This window comes from Heliangelus exortis, chromosome 10 (assembly GCF_036169615.1).
Source record: "Heliangelus exortis chromosome 10, bHelExo1.hap1, whole genome shotgun sequence".
Classification (NCBI taxonomy): Eukaryota; Metazoa; Chordata; class Aves; order Apodiformes; family Trochilidae; genus Heliangelus; species Heliangelus exortis.
The window spans coordinates 5,862,077-5,876,349 of record NC_092431.1 but is presented as its reverse complement, the minus strand read 5'-3'; the positions used below and the strand labels follow the sequence as shown (position 1 = coordinate 5,876,349).

The 14,273-nt window shown below is 36.8% G+C and overlaps 1 protein-coding gene across 4 annotated transcripts in view; it reads left to right on the top strand.

Moving 5' to 3' along the window:
* The window catches only part of CTBP1 (C-terminal binding protein 1), a 223,700-nt gene that overhangs the window by 42,038 nt on the left and 167,389 nt on the right, over positions 1-14,273 (top strand). For 3 of the 4 annotated variants that reach the window (XM_071753255.1, XM_071753253.1, XM_071753254.1), the window contains one exon: positions 9,211-9,370. In XM_071753255.1, coding sequence (XP_071609356.1) covers positions 9,313-9,370 — 58 coding nt within the window. In that variant the 5' untranslated portion in view covers positions 9,211-9,312. Of the gene's footprint in view, positions 1-9,210; positions 9,371-14,273 lie in introns of those variants that run through there. The other variant, XM_071753260.1, reaches the window with a different exon arrangement.

Here is a 14,273-nt window from a genome sequence, read left to right as displayed (position 1 = left end):
TAGAATAGAATATATATATATATTTGGGTAATGCTTTTAAAAGAAATGGAATGGTCACTTGTTTCGTGTTTTGTCTTATCATGTTTTTATTGCTTACTAAGGAGGGGAAATGTCAATATCTAGTGGTGCACTTGAAAAAAAAAATTTTTTCTTAATGTAACCAGACCTACTTGTTAAATAAATTGAGCTTTTCTGACCCCACAAACCTCTAAAGGATTTATTTGCCAGGTACATAATTCTACTGACATCAGAATTATAGAAGAAATGTAGTAAAGCTGTTCCAAAATGTTTTAAGTGTTCATATGCAGTTTGTACAATTCAATATCTTTTTATAGTTGATTCCTGGGAAACAGAGAGTAAATAGATGTGATATTTAACATTTCACTGTTTAAGTGATGGCAATTGTCCCTCTCATTAAACTGGGTGAAGGCAACGGTCCAGGGTTGGGGCTGCATTTGTAGAAAAGTCAGCAACAGTTCCAGGTATCTTTTATTCTGCCTGTAGTGAGCTGCTATATTCTGAAGAGTAGGAGCTATAGTAGCAAGGCATTATTCTTGGTATTTTCCTTTTTCAGCCCAAGCATAACTGGAAACAGACTCTCTGGAAGTCTAATAATGCAAAATGTCTTGTTTTGGGGTTTTTTGTTTGTTTGTTTTTTTGTCTTCTAGTAAATGGTGAAATATATCTGCAGCTGTAACTGTGTTAAACAGTTAAAATTCCATTCTTGAAATCCTTAATGTATATTCTAATTAACACAAAATGTTACAAGATAAATTTATATTTACTTGTCTATAAAAATACTTCCTGTGAAGGAAGTCAGGTGTGTCCAATACAGTGCTGTAGTGCTGCAAATTTGGAAAAGAAAACCTGTTAGCTTTTGCTATGAAAAGAGTTCATTTTCTAAGGTTTAGAAACAGTATGAAAAGTCTATTTTTGTGATACTGATACTGCTGGTGATATTTTGCTGCCACGTCATACGGGCAAACTAAAAATGGGGCCAGGAAGTGGTTTTGCCTAATCTGAATGTTACTTCACTAAAACACTTACCAGGTGTAAAAGCAATTTTGAAGAAATGGTGTGCAGTCATGGTACTCAAATATTACCAGTTTAGTGTTCAAGTATAATGTATTCAACCTCAAAAAATATTTACCCAGTATTTAACAGGCTTTCTTACAGCAGCACTGTGCATAAACAACATGGAAGGCTTTTTGGTGCAGACCAAGAAACTACACAGGTCCTACAATTTACTTTGGAAACTCAGCTCTTAATAATTTTCTATCCTAAATCTGTTCAAGCATAATTTCTGGTCACTTTCAGAATATAGCTTCTTTCTTTTTCCTTACTCTTTTGGACCTCCTGGGTTATTTCCAGCAGGAGATCTGTGACAGAGGAACCAGTTCAATCTGTGGAGTCTGTGCACACTCCACGTGCCTGACATTTGGTGTGGGTTTATGTCTTTCATGGAGGAAAAAAAAATAAGGGGCAATAAATTAATAAAAGATTAGAAGTAATCTTTTCTCCCTGCTGGTTCAAATCCTGTCTAGCAATGGAGATTCATGAAATGCACCAGTAATTGTTTCCTTTCCTAGAGAATTCATTAACTGAGGCATTAGCCTTTTTATTGTCATGAGCAATAACTAATTCTTTGGATCCTGTTATGCTTTCTCAGAGGTGCATTAAAATATGAAATACATATTATTAATTTTGAGTTTCTGATTCAAATAATGGAAATCTTGTTATTTGAATTATTTTCTATAGAGGCAGTTCAGTTTCACTGCTGTTGTCTCAGAATTTCTGAGATTTGGTTTGATTTGTTTACACAGTTCTTCTCTCTTGCATCCAGCCCTCCAAATGGGAGAGAATCTTTCAGAGCTTCAGCCTGTTCAGAAAAAAGTTGAGGGGATGCTGATCTTCTTTCAGTGTCATTTTCCTTCAGACTTCAAAAAATACAGAAGTGATTACTTTAACACCAATCTAACAACCCACATAGCTGACATTTTAAAAATGGTTTTAATTTGGGAGTTTTAAAGTACTTTGTAAACCAGTAGGTACCCCAGTACCCCTGTGCTCTGGGGGATCTCTGTGTTGCTCTACAATCTAAACCAGCAGTGGATGAAATGAATTCACCCACCAGGTTAAATGTTTCAGGTCCTGCAGGTAAGAGGGAAAGCCAGGAATTCAACACAGGAATCAGAACCAGATTCATAATCTTGGGAAAGCCCTTCCCAATATCTCCATTTTAATTTCCTTTAAATCTGTTCATGAATAAGATTGAGGCTTGTCACAGGGCCAGTCTTTCCTAGGGGGCTTGTGCTGAATACCTGAAATGAAGGTTTTAGAAATACTGATGAGAAGCATTGCTGTAATATTGCTCAATGAGTTTGTGTGTTCTGACACTAAGGGTATCTTCTTAATTTTATTTAAAATTTTGGTGTCTCAGGTAGGTAGACTTTAATAATTTCTAATCATAGTTTGAGCTTCTGAGTGAAGATTTATTCACGACCTGGAAATCTGAGTTAGCAGAGATACTTCTCATCTGTCTGTAGTCATACACATCAGCAGCTGCATGTTTTCAGTAGTGAGTAATTGTTGGCCTTGAACAGATCTATAATTGAGACAGAATCCTACCAAGGAAAAAAAAAAAGTCTTTGGAAAAGACCCCAAACTTATTGTGAAGACAAATATCTCATATAAAGCTTATAATGACAGAATTACTGTCACAGTCTCTTCTACTATTTTTACTATAATCCCTGTCAGAATGCTGAGTTTATAATATTGTGCCATAAAAATATGAGCTTAAAATTAGAAAAATATGACACTGCGTTTTGGAAGACATTATATGGTATTTAGGTAATTTGGAAACATAGAATAATACCAAAAATATTCAAAGTCTTAAAAAATAGTGGGCAATAGGTCAAAAAAACCCCATAAGGTTTGTTTTTAATGCTGACAAGGGGCATTCTTGGCCTTATTTGAATATTTTTATCAACAGGAAAAAGAATGTTCACTGATAAATACAGTAAAAACTGCTGATGGAATTAAAAAATGATGGAAGAGCTGCAGAGCAGTCAAGTTTGCTTTCATAAAATGTATCAAATAGTGTTCAAATTTTAGGTCATAAATGCAGAACGAGAGCCTGTCAGCTGGACTCCCAGGGCAGAGAACCCAGTCCTAAAAAGAAGGAGCTTTGTTTGTACTGGTGAGGAATAAACTGCTGAACCAACTGCAAACTCTTTGCATGTGAAGTGTGGTCCCAGAGTGTTTCTGAGCACTGTGAGGGAGAGGGATAAAGATTCCTCTGCACTGGACATTGGTGTAACAGTGGCTGCAAGGCTTTGTCTTATTCCAGCAGTCACCGAGTGGTACTTCAGTGACTTGCTGTTAAATTTAAGGATGCAAAGGTTTTCCTCCTGTTTTCATGGAGGATCTCTCTTTGTGGTAGTTGTTGGATGCCAAAATAAATGGGTTTTTGGTCAGAGCAACACTGCAGCAGTTGTGAGAACAGAGTGAGCATGCACTGACATTTTTCTTGCCCATGGCATTTCCTTGCTACTGGCTTTGCATTGTGGCCATTATTATCAGGGACCACTGATGGGTTTTTCATAAACTTGCCTAATTTCTTTAAAGAACCTCAATGTTTTGGCATCCATCATGCATGTGACAGCAGATTTTACAATTTAATTACATACTTGGTGACAAATCTTTTTGTTGTTGTGGATATACTGGCTCCCTGGGTCACTGTGAGCTCCCTAGACATTAAATTGAGACACCCTGTATATTTTCCATGGATTTTTTTTTTTGTGTGTGTTCCCCAGAGTTGTGTCTTCTTCAGGCTGGGCAGTACAAATGCATTTTTTTCCTCCTTTTTCAGCAATTTATTCCATGCTCTTTACTGCCTGATTGTCCTGGCACAATTTCTAGTTCTCCATCTTTTTTGAGGTAGGTGCCTCTTAGATTTAGGTAATGCCATTATGATGTCTGGTGTTTCAGTCAGTTTCTGCATGATATCTAACATTCTTTTTGGCATCTCATTCAGTAATCACTTTCATGATTAACTTATTGATCTTAGCTCCCTGTACAGTTTCCCTTAGACTGTACTGACATCTAATGGTAAGGCAAAGTGGCTTAGCCACACTTAATGGCAAGATAAATTATCTGACAGGCAAATATAATTATATATTTTCTTCTTAATTCAGCATTAATTTTTGGCAGACAAGATGGAATAACTTCAATTTTTGCACAAGAAAGTCTGACATAATACCTTTTCCTCTTGCAATTAATCTCTCTTTGTTCTGCTCTTTCAACCACATTTATTTTTAAGTGTGCTCTAAGTCTCTGCAAGAGCAGTTTCGAGGATGGTGGAAGTGATGTGATGGTTTTATACTGCAGAAGTTGTTATTATAAGTAACTGTACCTCCAGAAAAGGAGAGCAGCATGAAATAAAATGTAAGAACAAATGCTGTCCTGAAGAACTTCAGAACAGGATGGTCCAGTGGTGCTGCAGCAGTCTTACTATTGCTGATTTTTGAATAAAGTGGAAACAAAAGTCTTGGTCCTGTTTTTCTCATCTTCTTATCTGAGGTTCCTCTGTATTTTTAGTTGGACAATTTTCAAATTACTGTTAAGTAATACTTTAGAAAGAAATAAATTTGAATTCACATATTAAAATTATGTTCTGTATTTAGGTGTAGTATGCTGTGTATCTGCAGCAAGACATAAATATCACCAAACTTCCATCATTAAACACCATTCCTCTGATCCAAAATTGTTTTATGAAGGACCAATATTACTGCTACTGACCCTAGAGATTACTACAAGTTGTAGAGCTTTTTCAAGTGAAATGTTTCTCTTGTGCATGATCAGCTTTATTTTTACCTTTCTCAGGGCTGGGTCCCATCTCTTACCATAGCTTCAGAAAGTTGACTTTTTTACAATGTAAAACACATCTTTGATTTTATTGGGACATCAAGCTAATTTCTCTGACTTGGCACTTTTACAAATCATTTTACTTTCTGGTCTTTATCAACCTGATATTAAGCTCTTCTACCAAACACAAAATATGTTGTTTTGTATTAGAGAAATATTTTGAAATGTAGATAAATTTCCATTTCTTGGTAATGGCTTTGTCACAGCTTGTCTTTGGCATATGTCATAGGCTGCCCTTTTTCCAAAAGGGGGGAAACCATGAAGCCTGAAAGTAATTTCTAAGGAACATAAATATTTTTTGTAGAGTAAATAGTTCTTATTTGCAGGTTCTGCCTTGAGTTAGGTTTGCAGAACAGCTTACTGCTTCATGCTTTGGAAAGAGTCAGGTCCATGAAATGGACTTGAGAATTCCAGAGTGTATGTTTTAAATTTGTTCTCTGATGCTCTGCTTTTAGCTGCACAAACTGGAGAACCAGTTGTGGCAGAGAATGTCTCAAATGCTGGAAATATCTGACGTTCAGTTGTGAAGCTGGGTGTGCATCCTGTGAGTCCCTTTGATCATTTCACTGGAGAGATGATAAAACATCAATGGGCAAGGGGAAGAGAAAGAAAAAAACCTCAAAACTCTGTTTCTCACCTGTTCAGGTGAGAAAATAAGAGTTAAGATATTTGCATTGGTGGTACAGCAACAGTCATTGCAGAAGGCATCCTTCTGCTTGCAAGCAGCCCCAGTTGCCCTGAGTACACCATCCAGCTCACCAATTGCTGTGACTTTTGCCCCCAAAAATTAGGTATAGTGACTTGGATACAAAAAAGAAATTTATGGTAAGGGTGGTGAGATACTGCACCAGGCACTCAGAGAAGCTCTGGATGCTTCATCATTAGAAGTGTTCAAGGTCAAGTTGGGATGGGGTTTTGAGCATCCTGTGAAGGTGTCCCTGCCAGTGGCAGGAGTTGTCCTACATGATCTGTTTATTATCTAAAACAAAACTGTTCACTTTCTGAAAAAAACCAACCACAAATAATTCTTGCAAAGTGTATAATTGCTTAGGATAATTCAAATGTTTATAACTAGAGGAACTGCATTTGCATTATTGTTACTTACTGCTTCCAGGGCTCTGCAGAATGGACATTTCAGGGCTTGTGAGATGTCATGGAAAAGAGATCAGTTTAAGTGGGGAGAGGAGAAATTGATTTAAGTTACCAAAACTGATGGCAATGTAATATGGAATATAAACTCACGTGTTTTTTTTTGTTTTTTTACAATAGCCTTATACCTTTTAAAAGTCCATAGTAGAAATAAGAAATATTCCAGTAATTTAATGTACTTTAAAACCAAAGAACATATATTAGACTGCTTAAATTAAATGTAGATTGAGACTCCTAGGGGTAACATGAAACTTGATGATCTTATTCTCAATGTGGTAATGATCTCTTAATGGTCTCTTCTGTGAATTTCATTTCTGTTTTGGATTTCTTGTACTTCATCTGATTTGGGACAGCCTGCAAGTCTGTTCATGCAATGGAAGTGACAGTGAGGCAAAAAAAAAATGTAGAAATCAGCCTTTTGCTGTTAAAATGTTAGAGATTCCCTTTTCCTTTTATATTGAAGTCTCAGAAACAGTAAAATTCTTCCCTTTCTCAAGAAAGAGCCTTCAGGTTGCAAGATCCAGAGGTGTAATCTCTTACAATATTTTCAAACACTGGAATCATCTGCTTAACTGAAAGAAAAAGCACCAGTGTTATTCTATACAGTGTATATTTTATTCTAAAATTATCTCTGCTGACTTTGTAGCTAATACTTGTCATACGACAAGCAATATATGCTTAAATCACTTGTATTCTCACCTTATCTTAAAACATTGAACTGCAGGAGTCTGCTCTTAAATACTGGCCAGAATTTCGTGTTCTGGTTTTAAATTTGTTAGGCTTACATTTTTAGTGAATTTCTCAAATAATAATTGTAGTAACAAATGATAATGATAAGGCTGTTTTGCTGGGAAATGCATTCTGTAAACAGCATCTTCTCTTTGTGTTAGAACAGTAAGCACAGTAAGCATAATAAAACTGCATGGGGGTTATATTTCAAACTACTCTAAAATGTTATTTTCATTTTTTTATTTTGCTCATTTGCACAAGAAATGTTTTTTTTTTTTAACTTAAGACAACTTACTATGAGTAAAAATAATTTTAAAACAATGTTTAAAAGGAAAAGTTGCTTGATTTACAAGATCCACTTTGAAGCTACTGTAGACAGATAGAAAACATCTGGTGACACTTTCAGTGGTAGGTCAGTAGTATACAGATGGTCTGTTTTTTACAGCTGTCATCCAGCTTTGTACATAGAATCACTATAGTGGAAAAATCTTCTGCTGAATGAATAAACAAACCAGGAGAAGAAGGCTGGAGGGCATATATGTTCCTACAAGACAGCTAATTAAATAAGCTATAAAAATTTAAACCAAGATTAGTATTTAAAATGTTCATTATATTCTGGTTTCTCTTTCTTTTCCTCTAGATCTTACTATGTGACTGGTGAAGGAAGTAGATTATCCAATATAGAAGTGATAAGCAAATAAAGGAAGACTAGTTTAGGAATTATCTTCTACACAGCTTTGGGGTGTTTGCTTTAGGAAAGGCAGGTGGCTATGTAGCAGGCTTTTCAGGTTTCAAAATGCATGTTAGATTTGATGTAAATCTTGTGTGTAAAGCTTATAGTCACAGTCAATATTTAAGAATGTTGTATTTTGTAAGAAAAATCTATGTTGGGAAACATAAGAGAAAATTTCTAAAATAGCCACTTTTTTTTTTTTTTTTTTTTTTTTTTTGTTTGGGCTTAAGAGGAAAAACTGGAGATTTTTCATAAATGTTTCTTCTCCCATTCATGATGAAATGTATTCAGCTGGAATCGGACATTATGCAAAACAGCAGAAGAATCCTATTTGAGGATAAAGTGTGAAGGGAAAGTTAAGAGGAGGAAGAGGAGGCTGAATCAAGTGTTAAAAGCACCATGAATATTGCACATGAACTCCATTTTAAAATGAAAGTAAACACGAAAGTAACTTTGTTAAATGCCCAAATGTACTAAGCAGAGGTAGGGCTGGTTAAGACACCAATTTTAATGCAGAAGTACAATTCTTCATGTTAAAAATATTTTTATGTTGATAATTTCATTTGGAGTGCACGAATCTTTATAGTGTGTTGATTATATATATCCCTACAGCTGGTTTTAGAAAAGTTAAGACTCCAGGGAGAAACAGGCAGATTTCTAGGTTCAGTCACTTGTAAGGCCATTTAATGCTGACCACTGATGTTGAAAACTGTTGGACAGGAATAAAAAGAAACAGGGAAGTGGATTATGTGGCTCATTTTAATGTGCACAGTGCTTGTAGTGCAGCATTCACCAAGTTTGGTTCCCTATCAAGATATTTAAAGGAGGATAAAAGTGGTGCTCTGGTTATGCTGCTCAGAGGATCTGTATCCTTGGCTTTATCCCATCCACTCATTTGTGTGGTTTATAATCTAATGCTTTGATTAAATTGTTGTTGAAGGATTTTTTTTTCTTCTCTCTCCCCATCCCCCCTTCCTGCTTCTCAGTGGTTTGGCTTAAAACACAGGCTGCTTGTTGCAATACCCTTATGCTGTCTTGCCCAGCTACGTGGTATCTGAAAAGTGCTTACTTGTACTTGCTGCCAAAGAGCTTGCCCAGTCATGCATGAACCTGCTTTAAATGCCATTTGGTTGATATAGATGTTGGCATTCTGGGTTGTCACCGTGATGCATTTCCTGGCTTCCCTGCCCCTGGAATTGTTTTCTTCAACTTCCAAGTATCAAACTCTGGTTTACTTTATTATCAAAAGCTTCAAAGTTAAGAATGAAGAGAGTCTTTTCTCCGTGGCTGTGAGTGTTGTGGTGCCATAGTGTGGCTTTCTGGTTTCATCCCGGGTGGGCTGGTTTCTGTCATTTTATGGGAATATCCTATGCTTGTGCCTGCCCAAGGTACCTGCTGTGGTTGTCTCTGTCTTCAGAGGAAGGGAAGGAAAGTGTTTGAGAGTCCAAAGGCAGAAAACAGCAGATTTTCTTGGAGCATTTCTTACATGGGCTTGTTTGAACTGTACTGTGCACTTTGCATTTTTACATATTTAGAAGACAGACTGTTGGGAAATAGCAGGTTATGATTTATGAACTTTGTGTTTTTTCTTAAGTAATAAGTTCATACCGATCATCTTCTTGAAGGAGGTGAAAAAAAATCTGGACTTCAAAATTTTATCTTTCTCTCTACAGGTGAAAATAAGTTTATAAAAGACAGTAAACATTTCTGACTCGTGGCTGGCTTGAGAAGACATCACCAAGCTGTGTGGAGACGTTCTTTGAGCTTCCACTCTTATGTCTCTGATGGACAAACACAAAGTGAAGCGGCAACGTCTGGATCGCATATTTGAAGGTAAGGAATTTCTGATGTTAATTAATTTCATGGATTATTGATATTCCTGGAGACTGGAGGTCTGTTCTTTTGGTCATCCAAAGTATTCTTGATTCAGTTGCAGTGCCTGGTGATGCTGCATTAGTTGTGCAGAAATACTGGCTTTGGTTGAAATTAGATCTAGAGAAATGGAAGCAGCTTGTGTGTGAACACTCTACTGTTACATAGTTCAGGTTTTTTTCAGCATGGTATTTCACAGTGTTCTTCCCAAACATTTTGACCATTTGCTCTTGAGGGCCTTTCTCTACAGATGTGATTCATAAAGATTGATTGAACAGTCTGTGTGTAATCCTAGGGAGGAAGTAGAAAATAAAAATACAGCAAAACAAAAATCCCAGAAGATCCCTGAACTTTAAAGAGTATTAATTGAAGTACCCTTGTTCTAGTGAAAGGAGTGTTATCATTTGGCTCAATCATTTTGTCAGGAATGACTGAGTTGTGTGTTCCTGGTATTCTTTACTCATTTTAGAGTTCCTGTTAAAGCAGATCAAGGGATGAGGTACAGTGGTTTTGACCATACAAACAGATGATTTGAGCTAAAATAATTTATATTCAAATGTTAGCTTTCCTTAAAAGGAAGGGGTTAATTTCTTTAGCCCATTTTGATACAATGGGAGGGAGTGTTCAGAGCTCTGGACACATGGTCTCTGTGTCATGTCTAATACTGAAGCAGTGAACTGCAGTTAAAATATTTGCTCCTCCACACATTGGACTTGAGACATTTTTTTCTGGCAGCTGTCTTGGAGTAAGCAGTCCCTGGCAGCTGAGTTCTGTCCTTAGTTTTTGGTTTTTTTTCCCCCCCCTTTTCTTTGTGCCAGTGTGAGTGTAACCATACAATGAGCTAGAATGAGAAGATGACTCAGATAAAAATAAACTTTGTTGTTGGTATGTTTCACATTCAGGTAAATTCCTCAGTCCAGGTTCAGCTGACAAAGGACCAAAAAAGGGTACTGGGATGTTCCCCTCACCCTGATGAAGCCAGAGAATAGATACTGTCATCAAAGCATCAAAGGAACAGTTCCATTTTTGGGTTAGGTGATAAATCTCCTTGTTAGTCTCTTCTAAAACTTACTAGGTCCAAACTGTTCTCTTGTCCCACAGAGACTGGCCAAGCAGTCAGCTCAATCTGCTCACTGGAGACTAATCCTTGCTCAAAGAAATGGGAAACTGACTGCAGAGATGGGGAACTTGGGGAGGCTGCCCCACTTTTCAGGCAGCTTTGCAGTCAGATCAGCTGGAAATGCCCTAAGGGTTTGCTGCTGCTCCTCTTTGCTCTGTTCCTAGCTTCAGGGTTTTAGGTCTCAGGTCTGCATCCTGGGGTCCCTGTATCTGGGCCCTCAGTAAAAAAAAAAATATTAACTTGCCTGAAGCTCCATTTTATTTATTTATTTGTTCGTTTGTTTACTTACTTTTTTTCTTTTGGCCTGTGTTAGTGGACTGAATTGGCAAATTGTGAGGGAGGATGGAGAAATCTGTCCCTCTCATGGCAGCCAGCAGTTAAATCAGTTCAACCCAATTTGTGGGATTTCAGTTTTCTTTTAGGACTATTATATTGATCAATGGGACAATTTAAGGAGAAAATAGAGTCTGTGATGATGTGGGAAGGGAATCTATCAGGGACAGAGGTGACAGACCAGTAGCCACTGTGACTGTTCAAAATAGTGGCTTCCCCCAGGCTTCGTGTTCACATCCAGTGATGCTGTTTAATCAGTGCCTTTTGTCTGGCTTGTTTTTCTCAGCCCTGCACCATTCACTGCATCCTACTGGTAAAATCTGTGCAGCCATGCGGTGTAGGGAATTGATCCAATTGAAAAATAACATAGGAAAAAAGTGTTTTTAGTCCCCTCTGCTTCCTAATCCCATTTACCATGTGCTAGACAAATAGTTATGCTGGAAAAATAGAGAGGGGAGGCCAGACAGAAGATGATGAAGAGGAGAGGTGGTGAAACAATGGAGAAGGAAAAATGCTTGAAGTTGTATGGTTACAGGAAACAAATTTAGCTCTTTAAAATGTCCAGCCTGTGTTAAGCTCTGGAGTATCTGAGTGTTCAAATGTCCAAATGTTCTTTGAGGTTTGTAAACATGTCTCCAGCTGATGTTTTTAAATTACTACCCCTGCAGCTGCATAAAGTGGGATAAAAACTGGGGGGCTGGTTTGTTTAAAAAGGCTTTTCTCTACATGTGGTGCTTTTTAGGTTTAAAAATTAAATATGCAGAGTTGTTCTCTGATCTGTGCACCTTCCATAACACAACCTAAATATTTTATATTTTAGAAACATGCATAATGTTTTACCAAGCTCTTATCTTCTCAGTCAGCTTTTTTTGTTCCTCAGTTCATGTATAGCTTTTTTGTCTTACCCTTTTCCCTCAGAAGAGAATTATTTTTAATGTGAATTTTCTTTTTATTGCAAGCTCCACTTAAAAACATGTTAAAATGATTTACTGCTTCTTACCATATATTTATTTCATAAATTGTCTAACAAAAACTTCTGATGGGAAGGCATTAATACATTATTATATCCATAAAGAGATGCCAGTGTCATTCTGGTGGTGAAATACAGCATTTAATTGCTGTTTGTGCTCATGTTTGTGGAGAGGATGATAATGAGCTGAAATTCAGCTTCTGGAAAATGGGTGGTGTGGGCTTGATCCTCAAAATGAAATGCTCACATTGGGAAGATGTGCAGAGGGTTGCACACAGCTATTCTGTGGAGTTAATGGATTGCCACAAATGCTCCTGTAACTTAGATAACTGCATGCTAAATATTATTTGACTTTAACTGCTTTTCTGTGGCTTTGGGTAGTTTGAACACTTGCTCAGAGTAACTAATCATGCAATTTAAGCAACAAATTGAATAGGTATCACTGGATTTACTATTACCTTGTGGGTTAATGATAGTTTGTTAGTAGTACTACTAAATTTCAGCTGATACTCAATGAAGAAAAAAACCTGATTGTATTACTTTGGGAGCAATTAGTTCTCTTTTAATGTAGCTGAGTAAGTAATTTTGTTTCCAAGGTACCTATGATTCCCTTCAGTGGTTTCTTAAATATGAAATAGAATATTTCCTTTTAATCCTGAAGCTATTTGCATTATATTTTCTGCACGTTTCAATGGTCTGCAGTGTTCTTAGTGTGTCATCTCAAAAGGCTGGTGCTTTGTTAACCCAGTTTATAGAGCTCTATAAAGCAGAGTTGCAGAGTTTACTTAGATGATGCAAATTGAAGACTGTCCCTTGAAAAAGCCAGATACTAATTCCTGTGTTTAATGTTCCACCAGTAGCTGTCAATTATACTTAAGCATAAAGAGATGATTCTAGGCACTCCAAGATGCTAATATTAAACTCCACAATTTTTAAAATAACATCTAGGATTCTTCCCTTGAAGCTAAATAGTATCAAGGCATGTGAAAGATTAATTAGTTACTGATTGTATTGTTCTTTGTCCCCCTCTCCGGTGATGCTGGTGATTGCAAAGCATAATTATAGTAGTATACATTTGGCAGAACAGTTGGAAGTGTCACAGTGCAAAAAGAAAATGTGTTCATTTTGTGGGCAGTTTGAACAATTCTGAATGTTTCTGGCATTTTGAGAAGTTGTTATCTCTAATTAAGGTATTATTGTACTTTACATTGTAACAAAACTGTAAACAATGCTGTGTATTTGCTTATGTTCTAGAAATCTTTTAATTAAATGTGTGGATGTTTCACTGACCATTGCTTGGGGGTTACCTTGGGGATGTCTGATCTCAGTTGAATTTGCTGGGAGCTTATGGATGATGTGGGAAGGCAACAGAAGGTGACTGCAGTGTGAGGAAAATTCTGCTTTCAATTGTCTGTGAATGGGTTTGATGAACATGGTAAAGTTTCTCTAAATACACTGTGTACTCTATAGAGCTCAATCAGCCACTTCAAGCAAGAGGAAACAATCTCTCTTCCTATCTTGTATAAAAAGGAAAGCACAGAGACATTTATGAAACTGTGAGGATGAAAGGGGGTGTCTCATCATGTATTTCCTCTCCTTATTTGCACAGGGATTAGGGATCCCACATCTACATCATGATGTGGGAAATGTAACTGCAAAATTGTGACTTTCCTACTGTGATTCCTTGAAACCAGAAACTGCTTCCCAGAGGACCTCATATGTGATATTTACAGCAAAGCCTGGAAGATATTCAAGTACAAGTCTGTGAATTGCCCTATATGCCCCCCATGGGTGATATGTTTTTCTGATTCTGGTTTGTGAGGAAGGTTTTGAGGTTTTTGCACACCTAAGAGCTTCTTGACAAACATTATAAATATTTTTCCTTTTTATGCAGCACCAGTATACATCTTAAGGTTATTCTTTTTACACAGGTGTCCTGTTCCTGTTTCCAAGTGCTCAAAAGAAAACTTGAAATGTATTTTAGCTATTATAACAGTGCTGCTTTATCACTTGAGAAAAGAGGATGAGTTGGTCAGGGTCATAAATGGGAAAAGAAAGTGTTTATGAGAGTGCCTTCAATTTTTGAAGGACAGTGAATGTGCAGAATAAAGGATTAGTTTATTTTCAAGGATATAATCCAGGCCTTCTTCCCCTATGAGAAAATATGCATTTTTAAAGATTCTTTTTTTCCCTGGTGGTGTTGTTGTATAGCATGAGCTTCTTCACTACATAGTTGATGTGGTGTATTGCTGTTTCTAGGAGGAATGCAGAGAAAAAAGCAGGTATGGATTGAAATAGATTTTCTTCTTTCCAGCTTTAGAAAGAAATCTTGAAACACAGAGTGTTCTAGCTTAAAAAATGAATTTTCTTTCCCATTTTTTTTCCTGTGCATAAAATAACCTGGCTTCTTAACAAGAGGAAATTACCAGATTGACAAATAC